This window comes from Oncorhynchus masou, chromosome 30, assembly GCF_036934945.1.
Source record: "Oncorhynchus masou masou isolate Uvic2021 chromosome 30, UVic_Omas_1.1, whole genome shotgun sequence".
Classification (NCBI taxonomy): domain Eukaryota; kingdom Metazoa; phylum Chordata; class Actinopteri; order Salmoniformes; family Salmonidae; genus Oncorhynchus; species Oncorhynchus masou.
Genome location: NC_088241.1, coordinates 45,893,151 through 45,914,223, shown reverse-complemented (window position 1 = coordinate 45,914,223; position 21,073 = coordinate 45,893,151). Strand labels below are relative to the sequence as shown.

The following is a 21,073-nucleotide window of genomic DNA, read 5'->3' as shown; positions in this document are numbered from 1 at the left end:
TGGTACCTTCAGGCATTTGGAAATTACTCCCAAGGATGAGCCAGACATGTGGAGGTCTACAATGTTTTTTCTGAAGTCTTGGCTAATATCTTTGGATTTTCCCATGATGTCAAGCAAAGAGGCACTGAGTTTGAAGGTAGGCCTTGAAATACATCCACAGGTATGCCTCCAATTTACTCAGATTATGTTAATTAGCCTACCAGAAGCTTCTAAAGCCATGACATAATTTTCTGGAATTTTCCAAGCTGTTTCAAGGCACAGTCAACTTAGTGTATGTAAATTTCTGATTCACTGGAATTGTGATACAGTGAATTATAAGTAAAATAATCTGTCTGTAAACAATTATTGGAAAAATGTACTTATGTCATGCACAAAGTAGATGTCCTAACCGAATTGCCAAAACTATAGTTTGTTAACAAGAAATGTGTGGAATGGTTGAAAAACGAGTTTTAATGACTCCAACCTAAGTGTATGTCAACTTCCGACTTCAACTGTAAATGTAACAATTGAATGTTTTCCTATAACATGTCCTCTTGACAGAGCAGCACAGTGTAATGTTGCAGGGGAGCATCAGTGTAAAGGGTTTAATAGATAGAGAGCTTTGGGAAGGAGTAGCTCATTTGCAGTGTCTTCAGACGCAATTATAGCTAATGCACAGTGACAGAGCATGGTGGCAGTCAAAAGCACAGCATATTCAGCCTCTAAGTCCCCCCTCTTTATAATTGTGAAATAATTGAATGTGCGCCCCAAATGGCACCCTATTCGCTGTGTAGTGCACTATTTTTGACCAGGATCCACATAGCTCTGGTCAACAGCAGTGCACTGTATAGGGAACAGGGTGCCTTTTGGGACACGGCCAATGTACATGAGCTAACACGTAAAGTGCAGATGAGAAGTGGCAGCAGACTTGCTTTACCAACGGGATGCCATGTCGCGTTTGTCTCTCGCTTCTGTTCCGAGGCGTTTGATCACAGGCAGGCATCTGTGTGTGTGTCTGTGTGTGCGTGCATGTGTCTGTGTCTGTCTAACACAGCGCTTCAGAGGAATATGCCAACATAAATCTGATTCTATAGTCACTGTGAATGCTCGTCTCAGTGCAATTTAAACATAATGTCATGCTGGAAAAAATATAGAGAACAGGTTATATTTGACAGGCTAGAATCTTCTATAAATATGATATGCATAGAAACGGGGAGGAAATGTTTGATCGTTATGATACTCAAACAAAGAAATTACACCAAATTATTTTATGTACGCCAAATATATGTTCAGGATATTTGCTGAAAAATGCTGTGTATTATTTGTCATGCAGAATCTACACTCACATTAATGATAGCTAAGGATGTAGAAGATCATGTCCAGGGTTAATAGGTGGACGTCTCTCGTTAGCCTTTAACAAAGACGGGCCCAGTCACGGATACCTCTGGGCCTTCTCCTTCCCTCCTACCCCCTTCTCCCCTTTTCCTAATGAGCCTTGACCCTGCTTGTCAGTCGGCTCAGGAGAGACTTTCAGAATACCTCCCAAGTTATAATAGGACTTTAATAACGTAACCTTACCTTACAATGTCAAAAAGTGCATTGGACTGGTTAGCTATTCCCTATATAGTGTACTACTTTTGACCTGAGCACTATGAGCCTGGGTCAAAAGTAGTACACTATATAGGGGATAGGGTGCCATTTGGGATTTACAATTGCCCATGAGTGAGCCCCCCCCGGTGGTCATATACGTACAGTTGGGCAGGGCCTCACATCTTTAATACGGCAGAGTTTAGCCCCTTAATTAAACCGTAATATAATGTCAATTTAAATTAAAGATGGCTAGGAGTTAGCCAGTGAGTGAGGCTAAGGTGGTGCTGCATGGGGCTTTTCTGCTGCTAATCTTAATCAGAATGAACAGAGCGCCAAATCGAATCCTCCTGGCTCCTTCAGTAGAGAGAGGGAGAGAGAGAAGGGGGTTGGAAGAAAAAGATGACAGTGATGTGTGAAATGAATAAGAAATCTTAAATGAGTCCATTAAAGGAATGGTCCTGACCTCAGCGACGTGTGAGAGCGACGCGCTTCATCACGCCTGGCTCCCGCCTGGGAAGTTGTGCTGAGGTGAGCACTTTTGGGCCAACCTCTACTGACCCTCAGAGACTATGGTGACTTTCAAGACACTCACACAACCCTCCCCCCCCCCCCCCCAGGCTAAGCACTGAGCACGTCCTCAGGCTACTGATGTCAGAACATGCCCTCTACACTGTCACTCTGCTCCAGTAGCTGTGGCTCACAGATCCTCCCCCCACCAACCAGCCTCCCCAGTGACGGCACACTGAGAGGCAACCACAGGGCTGGGGAGCGGAGCTCCACTCTGGAACTGCCTGATTGTTACACCCCCGCTGGTAGATTATTAAAAATAGCCTTAACCTCCCTCCTCACGGTTTATATCACTCTCATTTATGAATGACTGTGTGACGGCAGGGAGATGACTCTCCCTACAGGCTGAATGACTTCACTTGAATCACACATGATGAGTCTTAGAAGAAAAGTAACACACCTTTAAAGATCCACATAAAGTGAAACCGCACCACTGGTCGCCCCAGCGGGTTAGTTATTAGTTAAATAAATGGTGTTTGTTGTTTGAATGAACACCTTTGATATTGTAATATCGCAAACGGATGTGGTCATTTCTCTGCTACAAATTCCAACTTTAATATACTCAATTTTCCTGTTGTTTGTCAGCAGTGTTTTGATGTGATCTCTTTGAGATACTTTTTAGTTTGTTTTTGATTTGATACGCTACATGGCCAGAAGTATGTGGACACCTGCTCGTCGAAGATCCCATTCCAAAATCATGGGATTAATATAGAGTTGTTCCCTCCCTTTGCTACTATAACATCCTCCACTCTTCTGGGAAGGCTTTCTAGTAGATGTTGGAACATTGCTGCAGGGATTTGCTTCCATTCACCCACAAACATTATTGAGGTTGGGCACAGATGTTAGGCTAGGCCTTGCTTCGCAGTCGGTGTTCCAATACATCCCAAAGGTGTTCGATGGGGTTTAGGTAAGTGTTCTGTGCAGTCCAGTCAAATTCTTCCACGCTGATCTCAATAAACTATTTCTGTATGGACCTCGCTTTATGCACAGGGACATTGTCATGCTAAAACAGGAAAGGGCCTTCCCAAAACTGTTGCCACAAAGTTGGAAGCACAGAATCGTCTAGAATATCATTGTGTGCTATAGCGTTCAAATTTCCCTTCACTGGAACTAAGGGGCCTATCCCGAATCGTGAAAAGCAGCCCCAGACCATTATTCCTCCTCCACCAAACTTTACAGTTGGTACTATGCATTTGGGCAGGTCGCATTCTCCTGGCATCCGCCAAACCCAGATTCATCCGTCGGGCTGCCAGATGGTAAAGCGTGATTCATCACTCCAGAGAACGTGTTTCCACTGCTCCGGAGTCCAATGGCAATGAGATTTACACCACTCCAGCCGACGCTTGGCATTGTTCATGGTGATCTTAGGCTTGTGTGCGGCTGCTCAGCCATGGAAACCCATTTCATGAAGCTCCCGAAGGACAGTTATTGTGCTGACGTTGCTTCCAGAGTCCGTTTGGAACTCCGTGCTGAGTGTTGCAAACGAGCACAGACAATTTTTACCGCGCTTCAGCACTCGACAGGCCCATTCTGTGAGCTTGAAAGTCACTTCTATTGCAACCGAGGACAGATGATTTTTACCGCGCTACACGCTTCAGCACTTGGCGGTTCCATTCTGTGAGCTTGTGTGGCCTACCACTTCACAGCTGAACCGTTGTTCCTCCTAGATTTTTCCACTTCACAATAACAGCACTTAGATTTGACCGGGCAGCTCTAGCATGGCAGATATTTGTGACTTGTTGACTTGTTGTAAAGGTGGCATCCTATGAGAGTGCCACGTTGAAAGTCATTGAGCTCTTCAGTAAGGCCATTCTATTGCCAATGTTCGTCTATGGAGATTGCATGGCTGTTTGCTTGATTTGATACACCTGTCAGCAACCGGTGTGGCTAAATTAGCCGAATCCAGTCATTTGAAGTGTCCACATACTTTTGTCCATCTAGTGTAGATTTGATGGCTTTAAGAGATTTTAACAATGATCATTCTGTTTTTTTGTGTGTGTGTCTTTCCAGCACGGTGACGTCAGCTGTGTTCACAGTGGGGGACAACGTGGTGTCGGGGAGTGACGATCGCACCGTCAAGGTGTGGGACTTGAAGAACATGAGGTCGCCCATAGCAACCATCCGCACGGACTCTGCTGTTAACAGGTAGGAGAGACATTTCATTGTATGTGAAGAGCTGAAAAAAGACCAAGAGAGATCATACAATTCAGAACATTTCATGGTCATGTTTTCCAAAATGTTTATGTTTTAGTTTGAACTCAAGCACAGTTCAGATTGATAGTTTAGGTGTAATGGTTGAGTGACAGCTCCACCTGTACATATAGTTATTAATAGCGTTGTCAAGAACACATCAAGTCGAGCTTTATTCCCTTCTCTTGTCTAACACGCCATACTCTCCGTCTGAACTCCTTCCAGGATAAGTGTCTCAGCCAACCAAAGAATCATCGCTCTCCCACACGACAATCGGCAAGTCAGGCTGTTTGACATGACTGGAGTAAGACTGGCACGACTACCACGCAGCAACAGACAGGTAGGTGCTGAGGGAAGAGAGCAGGAGGGAAGGAGGAAAGATTCTCCATCTATCCTTCTGTCACACAGATAGTCCCTTCCTGAGAGGGGGAGGGAGGGAGAAACAATGGGAGCGAGATGAGGAAAGATTCTCCATCTCTTTCTGTCACACAGACAGCCCCTTCTGTAGAGGGGTAGAGAGTGGGAGGAGAGAGTGAGCGGAGGAAAGATTCTTCATCCCATTTCCACACATAGTCACTTCCTGCAGGCTGAGTGCTGACACTGCCTCAGTGTCTATAGCCATTAACACTGCTGATGTGGAAATGTACTGCTGCGTACCAACGAGGTCAAAGGGTTGTTGTTGGGGGTTCTAACTTGTGTGGGTTGTGTGTAGCTGTGTGATACTGTACACAACTCCATTGAAGTCTGTTTGAGCTATGTTATCCATATTGTGTGGTCTTTGAGGTTTTTCTGTGTTGGTATGTGCCTGTGTATTCCAGGGTCATCGACGCATGGTGTGCTGCTCGGTGTGGAACGAGGAGAATGCGTCATGTAACCTGTTCACCTGTGGCTTCGACCGGCAAGCCATCGGATGGAACATAAACATCCCAGCTCTGCTGCAGGAGAAGTGATGCAGGACAAGTGACACACACACTGCACATACATGGGTGTGCAGACACACACACACACTACACACATACCACTGTATTTGATGTATATTATCTCCATCCACTTTGCATGGACTGAGTGTTTTTGTGTGTTTTAATGGAGAGGACAAAGTCATATTTTAAACCCATCTATATATGTAAAAATATATTTGGTTGACTCCAGAAAACACACTACTTCTATGGTGTTGTTTACTGCTGATGAACATGAATGGGTGAATAGCAAGCCCTAGTTGATCTTGCATGCACTCAAACCCCCGTCAATCTATTTGTAAAACTGTCTGAAGAACGATAGGAGGCAATACATTTGTACCATGCGTATCATATGGTGGCCTGGTCGAACCCAGATGGATGATCTTTGCACTGAGTGGGTAATCTTGGCTGTTCTCACCCTCTTTGGCCTGCATGATCAAGGGCTAGGAGTTTACTATACTGTATCATCTAGAGACCTACACATTTGACCTACTGAGTTGTTTTGAGTCAGTCACATTTTACACTGTCCATTGTACAGATTTCCTTTTAAAAACACATTTAAACAATTGTTTGCCATGCTGTTAGGATACATCTGCCTTGTTCTTTCTATACTGTGTAGTACTCAATATGACTATTTGGGTGTACTTTAGATTTGACAATAGGGTACCTGCAATGTTTTTTTTGCAAGAAAATGCATTCATGCATGCAGCAGCAATGGGGCTTGTTCAATATCATATTTCACATTTTCTCCATGGGTCACAATGTGCTGATATGGTTACTGGTCACCTGCTTAGATAAATATGCTTGACTGATATTGATGTTTGCTGTACATAGATCTCAATGAAAATGATAGATGATCAGCTTGAAGTGTGTAGTCCCCCTGGCCAGTACACTGTTTACTGTATTGCATGGGCTAATCTAATGTTGAATATGTGATCATAACATCCTCCAGTAGCAAAGCCACAAAAGAGCTCAATAAAATGATTTGGTTAATTATCACCATGGTTACACGGGAAATTGGCTGAGGCGCGTCAGGATGAAGTATAGTTTGGATGATTAGGGCCAGGAGTTTTTCCTGACTCATGTTACCTGACCACGAAGAAATTAAACCATAGTTATAGGATACACAGTGCCTTCAGAAAGTATTCACACCCCTTGACTTTTTCCACATTTTGTTGTTAAAGTGGGATAAATATTTATTGGCAACTATCTACACAAAATACTCTGTCAAAGTGGAAGAAAAATATATATATATTTTTTATCTTTGGAAAATAAACACTAACATATCTTGATTAGATAACTATTCAACCCCCGAGTCAATACATGTTAGAATAATTTTTGCCGGTGATTTACAACTGTGAGTATTTCTGGGTATGTCTCTTAAGAGCTTTGTACACCTGGATTGTACAATATTTGCCCATTATTCTTAAAAAATAAATTGATCTCTGTCAAGTTGGTTGTTGATCATTGCTAGACAGCCATTATCAAGATTTTTAAGCCGATTTCTAAGTCGCAACTGTAACTAGGCCAATCGAACATTCAACATCGTCTTGATAAGCAACGCCAGTGTATATTTGGCCTTGTGTTTTAGGTTATTGCCCTACTGAAATGTTAATTTGTCTCCCAGTGTCTGTTGGAAAGCAGACTGAACAAAGTTTTCCTCTAGGATTTTTCCTGTGCTTATCTCTATTCGTTTTCTTTTCATTCCTAAGAACTCCCTAGTCCTTGTTGATGACAAGCATACCCATAACATGATGCAGCCACCACCGTGCTTGAAAATATGAAGAGTGGTACTCTGTGATGTGTTGTGTTGGATTTGCCCCAATCATAACGCTTTGTATTCAGGACATAAAGTGCATTTCTTTGCCACATTTTTTGCAGTTTTACTTTACTGCCTTATTACAAACAGGATGCATGTTTGGGAATATTTTTATTCTGTACAGGCTTCCTTCTTTTCACCCTGTCATTTAGGTTAGTATTGTGGAGTAACTACAATGTTGTTGATCCATCCTCAGTGTTCTCCTATCACAGCCATTAAACTCTTAACTGTTTTAAAATCACCATTGGCCTTCCTCTGCGGCAACTGAGTTAGGAAGGAGGCCTTTATCTTTTTAGTGACTGGGTTTATTGATATACAATCCAAAGTGTAATTAATAACTGCATTATGCTCAAAGGGATATTCAATGTCTGTTTATTTTATTTTTTATCTACCAACAGGTGCCCTTTGCGAACCCTTGGAAAACCTCCCTGGTCTTTGTGGTTGAATCTGTGCCATAACAAAAGTGTTGAATACTTATTGATGCAAGACATTTCAGCTTTTCATTTTTAATTTGTAAACATTTCAAAAATATATTCCACTTTGACATTATGGGGTATTGTTTGTAGATCAGTGACACAAAATCCCAATTTAATCCATTTTAAATTCGGGCTTGTAACACAACAAAATGTGGAAAAAGTCAAGGGTTGTGAATACTTTCGGAAGGCTCTGTATCTAGTTGCTGCTGTAGTTTTCCCTGGTCAGAAAAGTGTGTTAACACTGTTACAGTACAACCCATCCTGAGTGACAACCATTCCTATCAAGTGCTCTTTGTATCGACATAATGTATAACCCACCCACGCTTGTTGTGAATCTGATCGCTCTTCAATAGGGTTTGTTTCGATGTTCTGCATGTGCTGTACAATAGTTATCAACTCTGCTCATGGTTGTATGAGATGAAATGTCACCAAGTGGCTTTGTTGCTGTGTTGTGTGTCTGTCACTTTCTACTGTACCTCATCTGTGTTGCGTATCAACACACAGTTATACTGCTGTGATGTTTTCACAATAGATAATATAAAGAGAACTGCCTTTACAATAAGTTATAATTTACACATTCAAGATAAATTCAGTATGGATAAAAAAGTTTAACGTATAAGAATGTTGTACAATGTAGTTACACATTTGCATTAATCTTGTTACCAGCATCTGTCAGAATATCAGATTACATCTGCTAATAAAATAACTTGGGGTTGTGTCCAAAATGGCACCCTATTCCCTTCATGGTGAGCTACAGTACTTTTGATCAGAGCCCTATGGACTCTGGTCAAAAGTAGTGCACTAATATAGTGTGTAGGGTGCCATTTGGGATGTACCCGTTCTGTTTTTAGCATATAGCTCAGATTTCTTCACCATTGTACTTTTTATTTTATTCAGGCAGTTTGTACGTCACGTTCACTGTATCAGAATCATCTTTAATCTTCAAAGAGGTATGGCTGGACAGAGAACCCTCATGTATGAATTATAACGAAGAGGGAAAAAGGAATAGGATTTTTTATATTTTGAACTGTGGTATGAGATTGGAAAAAGTACCGGTAGATAGGCAAGGCACAGCGGCTTCATTGTAAGAAAATATATTCACCCTAAACCTCATTCTTTTATTATACTTTTTGCACACTGTATTATCATTTTTGGGATAGATGTATTCTGCACAGATGCTTGTCAAAATCCAATTAAAAGTATGATTCCTTTTCCATTCGTTGAAATGTTTTTTAAAATTTTCATTATGAATCTAACTGAATAGTTTAATAATTATAACTCTTAACTGAATTTATTTGACATAAATTGAATGCTAAATTAATTTGAAAGTTCATTGAATTAATTTAAATGATACATCTCAGATAATAATAGAATGAGTGAACATGTTGAGTGCCCTAGTTATAATACTTAGTGTGTTATAACACTAACTGATTTTGTGCTCAAGCTCACAATTTGTTTAAAAATACAGAAGTAGTTTTCCTTCCTCCCTAACACAGTTATTAATTGAGTGATGTTAGGTTGTCAACTTGATTTGTTACCTTTCTAAAGCAGAAAGGAGGCAGCAAAAATATACGAAGCTTACAGAATGTTAGCCTTTGTGTGTTTTACAGATCAATGTGTGCATATGTCAAGCAAGCCAGTAAAAAAAAACATATAGACTTGGTCAAACAATGTTTTCTGATCTGGTTAACGATTGGTTTAAAAGAAGAGAATACAATCAATGTTTTACTGAAACTGGAAGGAAATCTCATCCAAGTAAAGTAAATAGAAATTGAGACAGTAATAAGATCGGTCTCGAAGTAAAGTCAATACAAATAAGACTGTAATAATGCTTGGTCTACATCCCAAATGGCACCATATTCCCTACAAAGTGCATAGGGCTCTGGTCAAAAGTAGTGCACTATATATGTCCTTCCCAATAGGAGGCACCCTTGGTGGCAGCCTCCAAGTAAAGTCAAGTAAATACAAATGGACAGTAATAAATCTTGGTGGTCGGCCAGGTAAGTAGATTTCACAACCCCTGGCTGCCTCCCAAATGGTACCCTATTCCCTTTGTGGCATTGAGGAGGACATGAGCCAAGTCTAATAAACAAGCAGGTGTGGAGGAGATGATGCATGATGGTCTGGAGATTAATACGGAGGAGAGACTGGCTGTCCGTAAACCCCAGCAAGCTCTCTCCCTCTTTCTATCAATCTCTCTCTCTTGTTTTCTTGTCTCCTGTCTGTCTCCCTTCCTCTCTGTAAAGCCCCTCTGACTGGGGGTAGTAAGCAGTCTGTGATGGAAAGGTCAGGGGTTAGTCACGTAGATAAGGGTCGCTTGTCAGTGGGAATGTGTTTTAGAACACATTTGGATTGGTTGACAGTTGACACGATCAAGGTTAGATTTCTATTTAACTTTATCAGACGATACCTAACGGCGTTCTATTGATGTCTCTTTTCTTGTTAAATCCAGAATTGGATCACCTTCAGGCTATTCCAAATCTCCTCCAGTCATGTAGGATGTTAATGTGGAATTACAAAAAGCAGTATTTTTTTTGTTTGAACAAGTTGGGAAAATCCCTGGTCTTGGTATTAAGCTCATACAGTACAGTAGATTTCATTCATTACCTCTGAACGGAGTGGTATCCAGAGAGCCCAGCCCTAGCTCCCATCATGTCTATTAGATTACAGTTAGATGACCAAGCACAAGGGCCAGGCTGTGGAGTAAATAGTCAATTATGATGTTTGTTGTAGTGTGGACAGTCATGAGACATAACCTGCCCTGAGGGGAAAAGAGAGACACACACAACTCTCCCTTCTCATAGCTCATTTGGTGACTCCCCACCCAGTTTGACACCTGCCACTGAGACAGGATGATTACCATTTCCAATGTATTTCCTTGGGGAAGGGAAGAGTCTCTAATATTTGTGTGTGGAGGTGATGCATCTGTGGAGACAGACAGTCATGAAAACAGTGTTTATTTCAATTCATAGTGGAAAGGGCCACATACTGTAGACCTAAAGAACATGTTGTGTGTTTTAGGTTGATAAATTGTGGTGCACACGTTACACGGTTTTCTCTTCCCACAGACCAAGCTAAAGCGTATCATTTGTAAGTCGCTCTGGATAAGAGCGTCTTCTAAATGACTTAAATGTAAATGTAAATACAGACTAAATATTGCACAGTAACCTATATCATCACAAATAACCAAGACTGAGATAAAATGACCAGATTTTCAGATTTTTATTCACATGTACAAACATTCACTTTTAAGGTATTACTGAAGTGCAATTTACAACCTTAGCAGCATGTATTCATATAACTTCAATTTACATCTGAATTCGACATATCTTCATTATCGTCTTCCCATATTGTATTTTTTTATTGTTTAAAATTTTTACAAATATACACTCATTTAATACAACATTACCATTCAGTCATGCCATACTGTTAATATCTCTCAAAATAATCAACGGATTTTTAACGAGGAATCAGTTTGTTATATTTGCCAGAAACCACAAAACTACACCACATGACCAAAAGTATGTGGACACCTGCTTGTCGAACGTCTCATTCCAAAATCATGGGCATTAATATGGTGTTGGTCCCCCCTTTGCTGACACAACAGCCTCCACTCTTCTGGGAAGGCTTTCAACTAGATGTTGGAACATTGCCGAGGGGACTTGCTTCCATTTAACCACAAGAGCATTAGTAAGGTTGGACAATTAGGCCTGGCTCGCAGTCGGCATTCCAATTCATCCCATTGATCCAAAAGGTGTTCAATGGGGTTAAGGTCAGTGCTCTGTGCAGGCCAGTCAAGTTCTTCCACACCAAATTCGACAAACCATTTCTGTATTGACCTCACTTTGTGCACGGGGGCATTGTCATGCTGAAACAGGAAAGGGCCTTTCCCAAACTGTTGCCCCAAAGTTCGAAGCACATAATCATTTAGAATGTCATTGTATGCTGTAGCGTTAAGATTCCCCTTCACTGTAACAAAGGGGCCTAGCCCGAACCATTATTCTTCCTCCACCAAACTTTGCAGTTGGCACTATGCAGTGGGGCAGGTAGCGTTCTCCTGGCATCTGCCAAACCTAGATTCGTTTGTTGGACTGCCAGATGGTGAAGCGGAATTCATCAATCCAGAGAACGTGTTTCCACTGCTCCAAAGTCCAATGGCAGCGAGCTTTACACCTCTCCAGCTGACGCTTGTCATTGCGCATTGTGATCTTAGGCTTGTGTGCAGCTGCTCGGCCATGGAAACCCATTTCATGAGGCTCCCAATGAACAGTTATTGTGCTGACGTTGCTTCGAGAGGCCGTTTGGAACTCGGTAGTAAGTGTTGCAACCGAGGACAGATGATTTTTACCGCGCTACACGCTTCAGCACTTGGCGGTTCTATTCTGTGAGCTTGTGTGGCCTACCACTTCACAGCTGAACCGTTGTTGCTCCTAGATGTTTCCACTTCACAATAACAGCACTTACAGTTGACTGGGCAGCTCTAGCAGGGCAGACATTTGACGAAACGACTTGTTGGAAAGGTGGCATCCTATGATGGTGCCACATTAGAAGTCACTGAGCTCTTCAGTAAGGCTATTCTACTGCCAATGTTTGTCTATGGAGATTGCATGGCTTTGTGCTCGAATTCATACACCTGTCGGCAACAGGTGTGGCTGAAATATCCAAATCCACTCATTTGAAGGGGTGTCCACATACTTTTGTATATATAGTGTATGTTTGACTAATTGAATGACTATGAAAAATAACTGGTAAAACATACCACAAGCTTCCAACAAAATGTTCCTCTACATTTAATAATAGAGCGAATTAGAAAATAAAAGAGAAATATGTACAAGATGAACTTTCAGAGGGAAAACTAGTTAAGACTATTCTTTACAGCACATGTATGTGTATGAAGATGACAAAAAGAGTTTGAATTTATTCATGGTTCATTTTATCACTCCACATAATGTCCTATGTGTACCAGGGTTAGGGTCAATGCCATTTCAATTCAGTCAATGCATTTAAATGGAATTTACCCCAACCCTGATGTGCACTGTGTTTATGTATGTATGACATGCATCTAGTGATCTCTGATTGGGGTCATACTAGACTTGACAAACACACAGGGTGGGTTCTCTTTATAAAAGAGAACAACTTCCCCTGTATCTCTACTAACGGGGACAGGGAGGATTTTATAAAAACTTAAACACCTGCTCCTGCTATTTTGGAACTTTTCCAATTGAAAAAAACAATATCCCACTTTGATGATAATGACGATCCACGTTCTTGTCCGGTGGAACAGTGACAACATTTCCTACAGTCTACCTGCCCAGTGGACCTTACACACTACCAAAATGGGATCTGAGGCAGAGGAGAGTGATGGACAAGCAACAACACTGACACATAAGAACTATGACCACTAGGTGGCACTGTTACTGTGTTTAATATAATAGCCTGGACTGTTCTCTTCGTGAACTCCAAAGAAAGGGTCAGAGTAAGGTGGGAGGATTTAAACAACATGACGATAATGTATGCATGTAACGTTAACTTATTCCTACATTGGTACATCACACATGTAAAAACAAAACCTTGACCTGATGATTTGAAATGATTTGACAATACTTGTAATACTAAAATAAAGCATATTTTCACGATTAAACAGGGGGTGAAAATAGGACATTTGAAATGAACACAAACATAAAGTAAGGGGGGCCAACGTGGACAAACATGGCCAGGGTTGAGAAGTCAGTGTTTTACAGAGAGTGTGTAGTGTGTTCCAGCGTTCTGAACCTTTACAGACTGTCTTGGGGAGTCGTGAGGATGTGAAACAAAATAAGAGAGCGGTCTCTCGCTACCACCCAGCACCTGGGCTATAGAGCAGGGCCAATAGAGAGTGAATGACTCCGCATCTAAACACCAAAATGCATTTTGTTAAGTAGGGTTGTATTTATTGTGTTTCTCCCATTGACGACTGAATGTCAGTCCATTCTGTGTCCTCCCCGTCATTGCAGGTAATCGCTCGTCAACCAAACCACTGTAGCAGGTTGGTCACAACCCGGTCACAACCCTTTTAACACCAGCTCAAAGTCAGCGCAGCTAACAAGTCAGGCTCACGACTGCTCTATTGTGCGTTAATCAACCCTCCTTTATAATCAACCTGTCAGTGGTAAAAAAAAAAGAAACGTGTAAAAAACTGTGCCCTTCCAATCACAGCGAGAGACCTGACTACAAAGGTAAAAAGGTGAAATCAACTCAGAGCGTTAATGACAGGTATTAAAGAAGCTAAGATGGCTGTGGTGTTCTATCTGAAAGGGGAACCCCAGTGTGGGCTAATGGCAGCAGTTATGTTGCTATCACCTCCATTCTCCTCTATTCCCTTTGTGCCACTAAGAGCAGGTGGAATTAACCTGTCGTGGCCACGTCAGAACCTCTAGCTTCGTGAGAGCGAGCGGAGAGAGATGGAGAGGAGGCGAGAGAGAGAGGGGAGAGAGGAGGAGAGAATGAGATCGCTGAAGGAGAGGGGGTTGATGGTGGCAGAGAGGAACAGAGGGATAGAAAGGGGGTCGAAAGATGAAGTGATAGAGAAAAAGGAGGAGATGGACAGACAAAGAGATGCTGTGAAAAGGGAGAGAGAAAGGTGAGATATATGTGAACGAGGCCTGTGGCAAGAGGGCGTGTGTGTGTGGAACGGTGAGTTGTCTATCTGGTTCTCTGTGGTCCTTTTCTCTTTCTCCATCTCTCTGTCCATCACACGTCACAATGACAGGCTCTGTAATTGGCTGGCCCTGTCCCCCATCCCGCTGGAGCTCTCCAGGCGCACCGCCGCCCCCAAATGGCTGATGACAAGATAGCGGCAGCCTTTCACATTGACCAAGGTTACCCTGCCTTCTTCCCTGCCTTCTCCCCAGCTTTGACATGACAACCAGGGACCAGCGGGATAATGAAGGAGAGGTCCGATCAAACCCACTTTCTTTCATTCCCGTTTTCATTTTTTTTGTTCTTTTTTTTGTTGTTGGTGGAACTTGAACGACCAACATCAAAGGTGGCTTTTGCCGAGGAGGAGATGGAGGCTTGTAGAGCAAACCAAAGTCAACGGACAACAATAAAACCAACTGCCACATGCTCCTTCTGCAGACACGCAAACGGACGGATGAACACGGACACGCACACCACAGGAAGCTGGTGTACGTGTGAATAATAATGGCTGGAATGGAGTGAAATGTCTTAGTCCTGGAGCAGGAAGCTCTCCTGCTCTGGAGGTTTCTTCACCCAGTTTCCCAGGCCTGTCTCCTGTAGCGATCTGAGCCACTGCTGTTTGGCAGTCTGGTAAGAGCCGGCAGCCATCTTGGCCTCACAGTACATCAGTGGCTGGTCCACGGGCCCGGAAGCATGGATACTCAACTGGAGAGAGAAGGGAGAAGGAGGGAGAGAAATAAAGATGGAGCGAGGAAGAGAGAGGGAGAAAAAGACGGGGTAGAGGGTTAGGGTAAGAGAGATAGAGAGCAAAACAAAACTAATGAGCCGGCACAAACGGGGAACTTCAACAGCTGTGTAATCTCCCCATTTAAATTTCACAAGCAATTGAACATTCTCTGTGCTTTTGTGCATTTCCTTTGTTGCGCAGGCAGAAAGAGAAGAGGAGCAGCCGCTAGGCGAGGCGAGAGAGGGGACGTAGGCACAGTCAAGTCACTAAGTTTCTTTGGAGATTACTGTGTCTGCTGTTGCATGCCTTACTGCGCGCGGGGACCAATTTCCAAGGGCGGCGGTCCTCAAGTGCTTCTCCAAATAATTATGGTTATATAATCATTATAATTTAACTGCCACCATTTGGGTGTTGCAGGCATTTACATAGATTTTCATAATGAAAATTAAACTGCGCTTTGTGTTTGTTCTAAAATAATAGGCTGCTATTGTGTAAAAGGGGGGTAAGCTGCTTTAGAGTACTGTGGCAGCTGTTGCTGGACACACAGAGACGTCAAGTGGCTCCATACTACTCACCGGAAGCTTGGTTAGTCGCTATTAAAGGCATGGTATGACATTTGTTTTATGCCCGTGTACAGATATACTATCTTCATTTGACCAGTTTCTCACAGCAGAAAAATAATCCTGCAGCAACATGACGTGGGAATTCTTATGTCGAATATAATTTATGGATTATAATTTTCAAAATTGTGATTGTTCCCTTTATTCATTAGGGGAAATCATGTCTGACATTTTAAAGTGGAAATTACACCTTAGAAGCCTTTCAGACTTCAGAAACATTTTTAAACCTCGAACATTCTCAACAACAGACTGATCGAATTAAGATCGAACATCTGTACTCATTGTGACATAGTTCATAGTGTGTACGTGTTTCTGTCTGCAGTACTCACTTTGCGGTACAGCCTTGCCCAGCGGGTGAACAGAGCGTGCTTGCAGAGCCTTGATGGCGTCCCAGAGTCCCTCTTACGTCCCGTAGCCGCGTTGACCACCTCCAGCTGACCGTCCCCACAAGTCCAGTTCACACTGACACACAGAGACTTCCCCGGCTGACGACACTCACCGCTGACACTCAGACCTGCAGGGATGCACAGGGAAAAGAAATGTATTTTTTCTTTTTAGAATGTGTGTGATTGCTTAAGCTTTTAGTCATATTAGACACAGGGTAATCCCGGTTAACCCAGAACTAAAGACTTGCGTAATTGGTTAGATGCTCGATTTAAAGGTAGACTCAGCGAAATGATGTTGCCACAAGCAGCACCGCAGATATTGAGATGAGTGAGATCCAACACGTCGGTCACACAGTCGGTGCATGGTATTTATTTGATTTTTTTTACCTTTATTTTACTAGGCAAGTCAGTTAAGAACAAATTCTTATTTTCAATGACAGCCTAGGAACAGTGGGTTAACTGCCTGTTCAGGGGCAGAAAGACAGATTTTGTACCTTGTCAGCTCGGGGATTTGAACTTGCAACCTTTCGGTTACTAGTCCAATGCTCTAACCACTAGGCTGCACTGCCGCCCCAGGTATTGCTTCACGCTGTTACAGCGTGGGAGCCACAGGACCAAAACAGCAGAGAAGTTGAGCCCCGCGCTTCAACGCTGTTGTTGCGGAAATTGACCCACTATGCTGTTTACTTTCTGCATCTACGTCATATCACTAAGTCTACCTTTAAGTTCTGGATCCATACACGTTGAGAAGAGATAAAACGAGGATCGGAACTGGAATGAAGTGCTCCACCCTCTCTCTTTGCAAGTTACGGGCAAGTCTATGGGCCAAAAGTACCCTGCCCTTCTGAAATTCAAAAGATGCTAACACCTGCGAAATTGTGATTTGTCCAAATAACCAGTGACGAAAAACCCAAGCGTCGTAACTAATACTGCTGGTTATCTCTTGCATCCCGTTGTATCATGACAGATCTACGGTACTGTTTATGAAGCCTGTCCACGGGAGATTAGACACTTGGGGACAGGGGACCGTCTTGTTCAATAGAGGACAAGGCACATGTTTGCTACACTTTTACACTAATGCAACAACTGAAGGACAAAAAACAGCTGAAACATGAAATTACTGTATGTTTGTTTCACCTGAACCTGAACTTTATACTTTAATTTGCTTTTCATTTTCACTTTTTTTGTGGTTAACTCCCTCTAGCAAAGAACAGATGCAACGTTTGCAGTGGTGCAAAAGCTTAGTCAACCTGGTTCTCTATCTCCAAGCTGTTTATACCCCAGCCCCTCTCCTCAGAGAGCAGTTACAGACACTGGGGGGAGAGGGAGAGAAGACGGGAGGGAGGGAGGGAGGGATCGGAAGAGAGAGCGGGAGACAGGGAGACACTAGGGTGAGAGAGAGAGAGGGAGACAGGGAGACACTAGGGTGAGAGAGAGAGAGGGAGACAGGGAGACACTAGGGTGAGAGAGAGAGGGAGAGACAGGGAGACACTAGGGTGAGAGAGAGAGAGGGAGACAGGGAGACACTAGGGTGAGAGAGAGAGAGGGAGACAGGGAGACACTAGGGTGAGAGAGAGAGGGAGAGACAGGGAGACACTAGGGTGAGAGAGAGAGAGGGAGAGACAGGGAGACACTAGGGTGAGAGAGAGAGAGGGAGACAGGGAGACACTAGGGTGAGAGAGAGAGAGGGAGACAGGGAGACACTAGGGTGAGAGAGAGAGAGGGAGACAGGGAGACACTAGGGTGAGAGAGAGAGGGAGACAGGGAGACACTAGGGTGAGAGAGAGAGAGGGAGACAGGGAGACACTAGGGTGAGAGAGAGAGAGAGAGAGGGAGACAGGGAGACACTAGGGTGAGAGAGAGAGAGAGGGAGACAGGGAGACACTAGGGTGAGAGAGAGAGAGGGAGACAGGGAGACACTAGGGTGAGAGAGAGAGAGAGGGAGACAGGGAGACACTAGGGTGAGAGAGAGAGAGGGAGACAGGGAGACACTAGGGTGAGAGAGAGAGAGGGAGACAGGGAGACACTAGGGTGAGAGAGAGAGAGAGAGAGACAGGGAGACACTAGGGTGAGAGAGAGAGAGGGAGACAGGGAGACACTAGGGTGAGAGAGAGAGAGAGAGACAGGGAGACACTAGGGTGAGAGAGAGAGAGGGAGACAGGGAGACACTAGGGTGAGAGAGAGAGGGAGACAGGGAGACACTAGGGTGAGAGAGAGAGAGAGAGACAGGGAGACACTAGGGTGAGAGAGAGAGAGGGAGACAGGGAGACACTAGGGTGAGAGAGAGAGAGAGAGACAGGGAGACACTAGGGTGAGAGAGAGAGAGGGAGACAGGGAGACACTAGGGTGAGAGAGAGAGAGGGAGACAGGGAGACACTAGGGTGAGAGAGAGAGAGAGAGACAGGGAGACACTAGGGTGAGAGAGAGAGAGGGAGACAGGGAGACACTAGGGTGAGAGAGAGAGAGGGAGACAGGGAGACACTAGGGTGAGAGAGAGAGAGAGAGACAGGGAGACACTAGGGTGAGAGAGAGAGAGAGAGACAGGGAGACACTAGGGTGAGAGAGAGAGACAGGGAGACACTAGGGTGAGAGAGAGAGAGAGACAGGGAGACACTAGGGTGAGAGAGAGAGAGGGAGAGACAGGGATAGGAAACAGCGGGGGAAGAAAGAGAGAGAAAAGACAGAGTGAAAGAAAACGAAAGACCGAGGGTCTATCAAGCATGTGAGTGTGCATTTCATTAAAGGGAAACGTGTTGATGTGGATAATGTAACGTGGGCGTTTGAAGCTTCACTATCTCTGTGGTAAACACTGTGCCTGAGATACTGAGGTCCCTCACTGGACTCCTCAATCAGACACAGCCTCTCATATCCAATTAGCTAGCCTAGCGCTCCGATAGCACTCTGCACGAAAAGCAGTGGAGGCTAGGGGGAGAGGTGGAGGATAGGTGGCGAGGAGGAAATTGGAATGAGAAAGAGATGAGGGGAAGAGGAGGATTTTGAGAAAGGAGGATGGTGAGGGGAGAAGAAGGGCAAAGAGGAGGAGGAGGAAGAGGAGGAGGATGGGAGGAGGAGAGGAGACTCAGCCACTAGACTTCATGTACAATGAATTAGCACCCAGTGTTACAGAACAAGAGAAGTGACAACCAGTCCCCCCCTACGGACACAGGGAATTAGCGCCCCTGCCGAGTGCAGCTGAAAAAACATACACACTCCAGCAGCATTGTCAAGACATCAACACTAATTATAATGTAGTTATGCACCGGTGGAAACAAAGTAGAAAATACAAGTAGGAATGTTTACCTTGACACGGGGTAACTAAGAACTCATGCAAAGTACGATGCACCCATAATATATCTCCATTTGAATAAAATGTTTAAGTCTGGACAAGTGTCCATATTAATGATATGATCGAATCGCTCGTAATTAATCATGCTATTACTATTGCAGTAGTTAGTAGATGGATCAGTTTTGATGAAGATACCTTAAGAAAAAGGACTTGGTCATATAATTGTATGGAAACAAAGCCATGCATTTTGAGATATAACACAAAATAGATTTAACACATATTCTCAGTGATCATCTTTCTCTGTGGCAGACTCATTCCCCCATCCTCCCATCTTCACTCTTCCATTCACCAGTCTTTCATTCCTCTCTTCCTTCTTTTCTATAGCTTTTCAGAGCTGGAATGAATTGCCTGCTGACATAACAATCACCAGTCCTTATTATCATCCCTCCTTTCTCTTACAGAGACACACCTCTTTGAACAAAAGACCCCCCCCTCTTGCTCTCTCTTTCTCCTGTCTCCCCCCCCTCTCTCTCTCTCTCTCTCTTTCTCCCTCTCCTGTCTCCTTCCTCTCCCTCTCTCCCTCCTGTCTCCCTCCTCTCCCTCTCCTGTCTCCCCCTCTTTCTCCATCTCTCTCCCTCTATCACACTGCCTCTATTCATGCCTCATTTGATCCCTTCAATCGACTTGACTCGTGTGTCTCTGTAATAGCCAATTAGATTTTTCTGTGAAGTCTTGATCAGTTTCTCTATTCTAGTTAGTGCTCTGCAGGTAGCTCATGAAGTAGACCAATTCAAACCTGTGGTTATGTGATGTATAGTAATTATAATAGCTGGAAAATTTAAATATTCATATCAAAAACCCACCATCACTAACGCTACAATTACTTCAAGAACCATTTCTGTGGCCACTGCTTAGAGCCATGCACGCACACGTGGCATTAATATTGAGTGGACAACTGAAAAGTCAAAAATGTGAGCAAGACCGAAAGTCAGTACCGGCAATGCAGGATACATGCAATTTAGGACCGTGAGGGTGGAGGGGACAACACTTTATTAGACCACACCACATCCAAGAACAAATGTCAATTGAAAAGTCTTAAATGTGATTGAGGCTAAAGGCAGCACTGGCAAAGCAGGATACAATGTAAACGCTCTCTAATAGTAAAAGTAACTCCAGGCCGTGTCTCCAGTGTGGTGTCTCCCGGTTTGGTTAAATCCAGGTGACTTTTTGAAGGACAACCTCATTGATGTATTTAGTCCCCTCTGCTCTCTGCTGCAGGTGGAGTCATTTGGTTGGCAGTGATAAGAGCTCCTGGGGAAGTCAGTCAGAGCCAGAGCCTTTCATATGACAGGACTTAAAATAACCCAGCCATTTCCCTGAACAAGAGGCCCAGACACAATGGTGGAGGATCTCATCAGGGCAGGATGAATGAAAAGGTGGAGGGAGGGTGGAGGAGGAGAGAGAGCATGGGCCCTGGGAGTGAATGGAATGAACCATCCATCCCTCCCTCTCTCTCTCTCGCGCTCCCCCTCTCTCTCCCCCTCTCCGTCCACCTCCTCTTTGCTCACTCCCTCCTCCACAATGAATGGTTGTCTGATAAGAGCTGTGATTACATTGATTTGGAGTAGGGCCATCTCTCCAATGACCCCCTCTCCTCTCCTCCTCCCCCAGCCCTCCCCCTGTCCTCTACTGGTTCCATGGTTCAGACAGCAAAGATACACGCACGCACGCACGCATGCAGGCACGCACACACACACAAAGCCACGTCCCAGTAAACACATAGACGTAGCATTCCCTGA

At 43.8% G+C, this 21,073-nt stretch overlaps 2 protein-coding genes across 5 annotated transcripts in view; one reads left to right on the top strand and one right to left on the bottom strand.

Moving 5' to 3' along the window:
• LOC135522654 (WD repeat-containing protein 37-like) overlaps positions 1-8,793 on the top strand; it is a 34,371-nt gene extending 25,578 nt beyond the window's left edge. For all 4 annotated transcript variants that reach the window (XM_064949119.1, XM_064949121.1, XM_064949120.1 and 1 more), the window contains 3 exons: positions 4,147-4,281; positions 4,552-4,666; positions 5,145-8,793. In XM_064949119.1, coding sequence (XP_064805191.1) covers positions 4,147-4,281; positions 4,552-4,666; positions 5,145-5,276 — 382 coding nt within the window. In that variant the 3' untranslated portion in view covers positions 5,277-8,793. The remainder of the gene's footprint in view (positions 1-4,146; positions 4,282-4,551; positions 4,667-5,144) is intronic.
• A 5,389-nt stretch (positions 8,794-14,182) lies between these two features.
• The window catches only part of adarb2 (adenosine deaminase RNA specific B2 (inactive)), a 248,732-nt gene continuing 241,841 nt past the window's right edge, over positions 14,183-21,073 (bottom strand). Inside the window, exons 9-10 of the mRNA XM_064949117.1 lie at positions 15,932-16,116; positions 14,183-14,960 (exon numbers count right to left, since the gene is read on the bottom strand). Of these exons, the coding sequence (XP_064805189.1) occupies positions 14,784-14,960; positions 15,932-16,116 (362 nt within the window). The 3' untranslated portion in view covers positions 14,183-14,783. The remainder of the gene's footprint in view (positions 14,961-15,931; positions 16,117-21,073) is intronic.